Below are 8176 nucleotides of genomic sequence, written 5' to 3' on the forward strand. Positions count from 1 at the left end.
TTGGAAGACCTGCATTTTGAGCTCGATAAATGGAGTTTGCAAGAAATAGTTAGTGAGCTAAAGAAGTTAGGGTACAAAGGGTATGCTAAGATATGGTACTATGAACCAAGGTGTCAATTGAACCTGGGTCTTAGAGAGTTAATGAGTAATGAAGATGCCATGAGAATTGGTAGGTTATTAGCAGGGACGAATCTACCTTCAACCATGTGGGGGCAAGTGCCCCCATTGAATTTTTATAAAACTTTATGTAGAATACATAAAAAAATATATTTGCCCCCACTCAAGAAATAAATTTGACCCCATTAAATTTTTTTTGTTGGTTCACACACTTCTCAATGTATAAAAATGGAAAAAAAAAAGACACGAAATATAAACATTAATCAATAATAAATATATAAAAACACCAATATAAAACACATCAATTCAATTTTAATAAATAAATTTATTATCATTAAAAGTTGATACACTACAACAATGTTAAAATAAAATGATTTTTTATTTGTTAATTTAGTGCTTAACAAATTAAAAAAATTAAATAAATATAATGAAGAGCCAAAATTTGACTCCATTAAACATTTTTTTATTATAAAAGATTAAAAATTTATCCATGAAAAATATACTTAGTTCGCTTAACATTAATAAAAAATTAATATCTAAATTATTTGAATATTTAAAAATAATTTTAAATTTTTGGTATGTTTATGTAAATAAATATTATCAAAGAAATTTTTTTATAAATTGCCTATATCAAAATTTGTAGCTGAATTTTAAAATCTAATCAATGAAAGACTAAAAAAAATTGAAAATAAAACAAAAAAAAATGTTGTCTGAAATTAAATGGCTTAGTTTCTAAAATAAAAAAATTACATAGACCCGAAAAAATATTATTTTTTATTGGTATTTTTTTTAAATTAGTTTTAGGTTTGCCAGTAACAATAACATTAGTTGAAGAAACCTCTTCGACTATAAATATTATAAAAAGTCGATTTCGTAATCATATGGGAGATGAATGTTTAAATAATTGTTCAATAACATATATAAAAAGAAAAATATTTGATTGGATTGACAATTGAAAAAATATAAAACCTATTTAACTTATTATTTTAGTGTTTAAATTTATTTGTTAGACAATTTGAAAACTAATTATATTTTACTATAACAAAATATAATTATAAAAATTATTATCATATTATATATGCATTGCCCCCACTGACAAAATTTTTTAGATCCGTCACTAGTTATTAGTGTCACAAACTGTTAAGTATTGCTCGGTGCATGTTGTTGATGGTTGCAGGGAAGGTAATGGTATTGAGATATGTTTGAATGATAAGGATTATGTGTCAACTGAAGCTAAGTATAGTGGCAGTGATTTAATAGAAGTAGAAATTGAAAGTGAATCAGAGTCATCTAGTGAGGAGGATAGATTTGATGATAGTGCTAATGATGGAGATCACGATGATCATTTTGGTTTTGATGTTGAAGATGGAAATGATGGTGGAGCTTCAAATGCTTTTGGGGGGTTCGATGGCCCGCTAAATAAACATGACAATGCTCAAGCTGCTAGTATTGATGTTGCTGTTCATGATGCCGCTATTAGTAAGGATGTTGAAGTTGGAGAAATTTCTGAAGGTTATGAAACTGAAAATATTGATAGATATGAGGGAGATTCGGATGATATGATTAAGAAGAGAAGATACCCTAAATATAATGAGATTGAGATGAGCAGGACTATGAGTTTAAGGTGGGATTGAGTTCAAGTCACTCGGTCAGTTTAAGGATGCTATTAGAAAGCATGCTTTGTTGAATGGAAGGGATATTAGGTATATCAAGAATGATAAGGTTAGATGTAGAGTGAGTTGCAGAGGGAAGAAAGGGAAGTGTAGGTGGATGGCATTTGCATCCAAAGTTGGTAGTTCCAATTGCTTTCGGCTGAAGACCCTTAATGGAAAGCACACTTGTGGACGAAATTACAGTGATATGCTTGCATCAAGTAGTTGGGTGTCTCAGAAGATTGTTACCAATATTAGTAGGGGGAGGAGATGAAGATTGCAATAGTAATTCAAACCATTTAGGACAAATACATGGCTAATATTTCAGTCACAAAGGCTTATTGGGCAAGGAGAAAAGCGAGGGAAGAAATACATGGCAGGACTATTCTGTAATATGGCAAGCTGAGAGATTACTGTGCAGAGATTATGAGGACGAATCCAAAGTCAACTACTCAGATTTTGGTTGACAGACCTTCAATTACACACCAATCAAGGTTTATAAAGATGTACACATGTCTCAATTTTGTTAAGCAAGGATTCTTGACTGGTTGCAGGCCTATCATAGGGGTAGATGGCTGCCACTTGAAGGGTGATCATGGTCAACAACTTTTGGTGGCTGTTGGAAGATATCCGGACGATAATTATTTTTTAATTGTTGTTGCTGCTGTAGAGGTTGAGACAAGAGACAGTTGAGGTTGGTTTATTAACCTGCTATTGGATGATATTGGACATGTCAATAGAAGAAAGTGGGTATTCATGTTCGACCAACAAAAAATTAGCACTTGATATTTAATTATTTATTAACTTGCTATGTATTTATATTAAACATATTAAGGTATTATTTATTTTTAATTAAGTTATCATTATGTATTTATGCCAAGACTTGGCAAAATACTTGGGTATTAATTAAGTTAAGACTTCATAATAAATTTATTAATATAATTTATTTAATTTTTAGTATTTCATTATATTTATGTTTTTTTTATGTTTTTGGTTTATATTATTTATTATAGGGTTTGATGTAAGTTTTTCAAAAGATAATGTCAGCTTTAGAGCATAAACTATGCTTGAGGCATTTGTATATCAATTACAAGAAAGCATATGGTGGTGAGATCCAACAATGGTGCTTGAGCATAAACTATGGTGCTTGAGCATAAACTATGCTTGAGGCATTTATCAATAGCTAAAGTAATATTTATAGAAGAATGAAAGAGGAGGATGACTCAGCTGATGCACATCAACCAACAATACTATGAAAAGTTGGCTAGATCCAAAGTTCGGGTACTAGAGCCACTTCACTTTCCTTACTAAGAACGATATGTTGAATAATATTTCTAAAGCTTTCAATGGGAGGATTTTGGAGACAAGAGACAAGCCTATATTTATAATGTTTGAATAAATTCAGTGTTATTGAATGTCTTGATTTGCTGACAAAAAAAAGAAGGCCAAAAAATATGACGGTATAAATGAAGGGGGAGACTTACATAAAGATGGCCAAAACAACTTTTTTTAAAGTTACTGACGTGTCACTTTATGATTCGTTGTTTATTAAAAACCGGTTATAAAATCAGTTTCTAAACTAAATGCTTTAAATTCGGTTTGACCCGGCTGGTTTAAATAATCCGGTCTGGATCTTTTTTTCCTAAATCTACAACACTACGTCATTTCACAGTCCCTTCTCCTTTCTTAACATCACTTCCACAGAAGCTCTCTCATCTCTCATGCTTCATTGACGCGAACCCAAGTTTTCTCCCTTTATCGGCATCGGTCTCCCTCACTGTCTCCGACAAGCTCGTCATCGGTCTCCTGCGGTCTCTGATCTTGCGTGTCTTCCCTGCCTTCGTCGTCATTGGCGGCAGTAGCAGTAGCTCCCGAAACTGGACGTCGTCGCTGCTTCGTGTGTTGTCACCGCCTCGCAATCAGTCTCGCGCTGTAGTTGCGCCCGTCAATGCTGGAGACAGAAGCAGCAGGTCCCCGACTTCCTCCTTGCCTTCAGCGATTCCTCGGCTTCCTTTGCACAACCTAGTCCCAATTTGGTGAGTTCCAACAAATTTTCCTGTTTGTCTCTTTTGTGTTTGGTTGCTGTGTTTGATTTTTTTGCCAAAAATAATCACATTGAGCGAAGATCACCAATATAGGCACATGGGTATTCATAAAAAGATGAACTGTATGAATGATTGAATCCAAAATTGGGGTTTTTACTATTTTATTAATAATTATACTATTTTTCTTCTTAAGAAAGTAATTTATGAAGTAAATAATATGGAAGTTTATACAGTTTATTCAAACATGATCATTCCGAATGTTATGTGGATAGTGAGTTGATTATTAGAATTCAAGAAGGGATCAATCAATGTTAAATTGGAATTGTGGATCTCGTTGTACTTGATAGATGATCTTTTAGAAGTGATTTTATGTGATTTAGCCAATTAATTTTTTTTATTCAAGTGTTGTCCCTTTCTTTTGCCATTTTATCTATATAAAAATGTTTCTCTGCAACAAATATCATCATATAACACTATATATTAACAAAATGAGAGAGAGTATCATGTTGAATACAGTAAAAAATATGATTAATGTGGAGGTGTAAGGTAGTTTCCAATCTCCCCCTCTAACTAAAGTAAGAAAGAACGAGAGAGAGAGAGAGAGACTAGCACCAAGTCTCCATCTAATAGGCACATATTTGCACACCTAAAAATTAAAGAATGATTCAATTTCTAACCACCCTAGTTTGTGTTGCTCTTTATTCCTAACTTGTGGGGCTCTATCAAAGAATTAGATCATTCTTTATCCTAAAAAAGTAGACTATAAAGATGTTCATCCTCAGCTTCGTAGTTACATAACTGTATGTATAAGAACTAAAAAATTAAGTACATTAAGTGGAAAAAAAGTTCTGATTGGAGAAGCATCACTCATAGATATTCAATAAATTTTACCTGGTTGGTTCATCATATTCATATAGGGTTAGGTAACCAATAAGAAATCAAAGATATAAAGAATTTGTGGTTCTATTTCTTTCTATGTCATGTCTAATTGCAAATGTAATTGTTGTAAATACACACTACTATTACTATGCTGCTTTGTTATTTGAGAATGCTCGGAAGCAAGAGAAAAAATATACACATAAACATTTCTTCCCTTTACGCTTTGTATAATTCTACTGATGAAAGGGAAACAGCAATACACTCTATATATTGAGCCACAAGTTAATGCTTGCTAAAATGTTATCATTCTAATGCCTACTCTTGAATCTTGATAGCTTGATCTATTGCTGAAAAATCATTGAGATGAATTTGGTATTGATAACATTCACTGAAATTTGAGTTTGTTGCTATTCTACTCAAATAATCTTGATAGTTAAATATTTTTGTTGCTGAAAATCATTACTGAATTGAATTTGTTAGTGATTGAACCTTGAATTTATTACTTCTAGGCCCCTTGGGTTATAATTCCTCTTTGTATGTTGCGTTTTCTCTTCATAACTTGGTTTTAATTTATCAATTTTTGATTTAAAGTTTGAGTTGCATACAGAGCTCTTGTTAACTTCCATTTTAGTCCATTTTTTTAATTTAGGTTAAGATGTCTTATGAAGCTATCTACTACTTCTACCTGTTCTTGTTTAGGGGGTAAAATTTCCACTTTTTTACATATATAGAATTAGAAAGAAAACGAGTTTGGGTGCAATGGATGTTGATTCGAAACCACTCAATTCACAAGACAATGTTGAAGATTGCTTGATGACTGGTATGGAAGAGAATGTAAACTGCACTTGTGATTGTGGTGGCAGCAGTAGCAAGTGTGTTGTTGTGACGGCCGATAATATTATAAACCAGACATTTGAAACATCGGATGCGGCTTATAACTTGTATGTGCGTTATGCAAGGTGTGTTGGGTTCGGAGTTCGTAAGGGTGATACAGCGCGTGGAAAAGATGGAACACAACACAGAAGGCCATTTTTTTGCAACAAGGAAGGAAAGAGAGCTGAGAAATACATCTGTAATTCGAAAAGGAAAAGGGAGCATAAAGCGCTGACTCGTACGGGTTATGAAGCCATGCTTGCGGTGTACTTTGACACCAAAACTTTAGCTTGGAGAGTTAAAAAATTAGTTGAGAAGCACAACCACGATCTTGTCCCCCAATGTTTGGTACACCTAATTCCAAACCACCGCGGGATGACTGAGGCTCAAAAAGCTCAGGTGAACATCATGCACGATAATGGTCCACCAACCTCTAAAATAATGGGACTAATGGTAGGCCAAGTCGGGGGTTATGCTAATGTTGGGTTCACAAAGAAGGATCTGGATAACCACATTGAAAGAACTCATCGTGCAAAGCTCATTGGTGGGGATCCTAATGCAACAATTAGCTATCTACTTGGAAAGCTGATGTTGACCCCATGGCCATGGTAAGGTACAGTGCTACTGATGAAAGTCGGCTGGCGAATCTATTTTGGGTAGATGACATTTGTAGGGTGGATTATCAGTGCTTTGGAGATGTGCTTGCATTTGATACAACCTATCAGAAGAATAAGTACAGAAGACCATTGGTAATCTTCTCGGGTTGTAACCATCACCGTCAAACATGCATATTTGGCTTTGCCTTGATAGAGAACGAACAAACGAAAACATATATGTGGTTGTTGCAAAACTTTCTAGATGTCATGCTGAACAAGTCTCCTAGTGTTGTGGTCACAGACGGTGATGAGGCAATGAAGGCAGTAATTCAAGAAATTTTCCCAAATGCAACTCACCGATTATGTGGTTGGCACATTCAGAAAAATGTAACGGCAAACATAAAAAGCAAAGGTTTTTCCGACGACTTCAGAAGATGTTTGTATGCTCCATGGCATCCGGATGAATTTGAAGAATATTGGGAGAATATGATAAAAAAAATATGGGTTGGAGGAAAATGAATGGGTACTAAATGAATATCAAAAGAGGAAAAGATGGGCAAGTGCCTACTTGCGAGATAAATTCTGTGCTGGATTTAGAACAACATCAAGGTGTGAAGGGATAAACAACTTCATCAAAAGGTTTATTAGCATTCGCCAAAGTCTTTTAGAGCTGGTCCAGAATCTTGAATATGCTCTTAGGGATTATAGACACAACAAACTAGTTTCTCAATTTAAGACGGTGTACGGCTGTGTTAACAACTCGCTTAGCTGCATTGGAGCTTTGTGTTGCAAATTTTTACACACGGGAGATGTTTGGCAAAGTAAAAATAGAGATTGAAGGAGTGGTTGCATTAGATGTTATAAATGAGGAAAACATATCAACTACTGTTGTGTTAAAAGTGTGACAGAGGGCAACATATATACACCGTACTTTATGAGCGCAACACCGAGAATATGGAGTGTGAATGTAGTAGGTGGAGTAGTGAAGGCATTCCTTGTAGCCACATGTTTTGTGCCATGAAAAGGGTAGGTTTACAGAAGTTTTCAGAAAGTCTTCTTTTGAGAAGATGGTCCAAGGATGCCAAAAAGTATCTAGATGAAAGTTCAGTTGGAAGCACTGTGCAAGATAGAGAAAGAGAATTTTTAATGCGCTATGGCGCATTGTTAGTGGCAGCTACATAGATGGTATTCTTAGGAGCTCAAGATGGTCCTTATTTCCATGACACTATGAATGAAGTCTCTCGTTTGACCAAAACACTAGAGCAAAAGTCGTGCTTGAAAAGAGGAACAAGAGATTCTCCCATGCCGAACTTTGTTGGTGACCCTTCAGTTGTCAAGACAAAAGGTGCACCAAAGGAAAAAAAGAGAGAGAAAAATGGAGGTGCACTAAATGCAACAATGCCGGTCATGTAAAGAAGAATTGTCTTGTGAGGAATGAGGATGACAATTTGGGTGATAAGACTGGTAGTGGCACGCAGGCTAGCTTTGGTGCAAAAGAGGTCAGTCAAATTCAAAATTGCATTATGCTTTACTTGAATTAAAATAAACTGGTAAATTCCATGTTGTAGTTATACTTAATATCAAGTTTGACTTTATGCCTTCTTTTGTCGTAAGAGCTTCCCAAAGACCCTATGGCTTCTCAAGGGACGCAAGCTAGCTTTGGTACAGAAAAGGTCAGTAAGATACAATATTGCATTAGTGGTTACATGAATTAAAATAAACTGGTAAATTCTATGTTGTAGTTATACTTGATAGTATTTTTTACTGCATGTATCATTTCTTCATTGGAGCTTCTTAAAGACCCTATGGCTTCTCAAGTGACATCAGCAGTGCCAAATACAGAAGTAAATGCATCTGTGCAACTAGGGTTTGGGCTAGGTGACTCAGAATTGATTAATAGCCATAGGGTTCCCATCCCACCATATGGAAGTAATCAGTGGCTATTACAGGTATAAATAATAAGAAATGAATTATTGCATTGTTATAACTTAGTGATTAGTAAATTTTATACTAT

The 8176-nt window shown here is 34.6% G+C and overlaps 1 protein-coding gene across 1 annotated transcript; it reads left to right on the forward strand.

Annotated features, from left to right (window-relative positions):
* The first annotated feature begins 5452 nt into the window (after positions 1-5452).
* On the forward strand, positions 5453-7344 carry LOC112735357 (protein FAR1-RELATED SEQUENCE 5-like). The gene is made up of 4 exons (XM_025784902.1): positions 5453-6174; positions 6240-6602; positions 6760-6973; positions 7063-7344. The coding sequence occupies exons 1-4, from the start codon at positions 5453-5455 to the stop codon at positions 7342-7344; spliced, it is 1581 nt and encodes a 526-aa protein (XP_025640687.1).
* The last annotated feature ends 832 nt before the right edge of the window (positions 7345-8176 follow it).

This window comes from Arachis hypogaea, chromosome 13, assembly GCF_003086295.3.
Source record: "Arachis hypogaea cultivar Tifrunner chromosome 13, arahy.Tifrunner.gnm2.J5K5, whole genome shotgun sequence".
In the NCBI taxonomy this organism is placed as follows: domain Eukaryota; kingdom Viridiplantae; phylum Streptophyta; class Magnoliopsida; order Fabales; family Fabaceae; genus Arachis; species Arachis hypogaea.

Coding starts and splice junctions, on each gene's coding strand:
- LOC112735357 (XM_025784902.1), top strand. CDS start 5,453: ATGGATGTTGATTCGAAACCACTCAATTCACAAGACAATGTTGAAGAT. Junction 6,175..6,239: donor ATGTTGACCCCATGGCCATG/GTAAGGTACAGT, acceptor TGACATTTGTAG/GGTGGATTATCAGTGCTTTG. Junction 6,603..6,759: donor GACGACTTCAGAAGATGTTT/GTATGCTCCATG, acceptor TGCTGGATTTAG/AACAACATCAAGGTGTGAAG.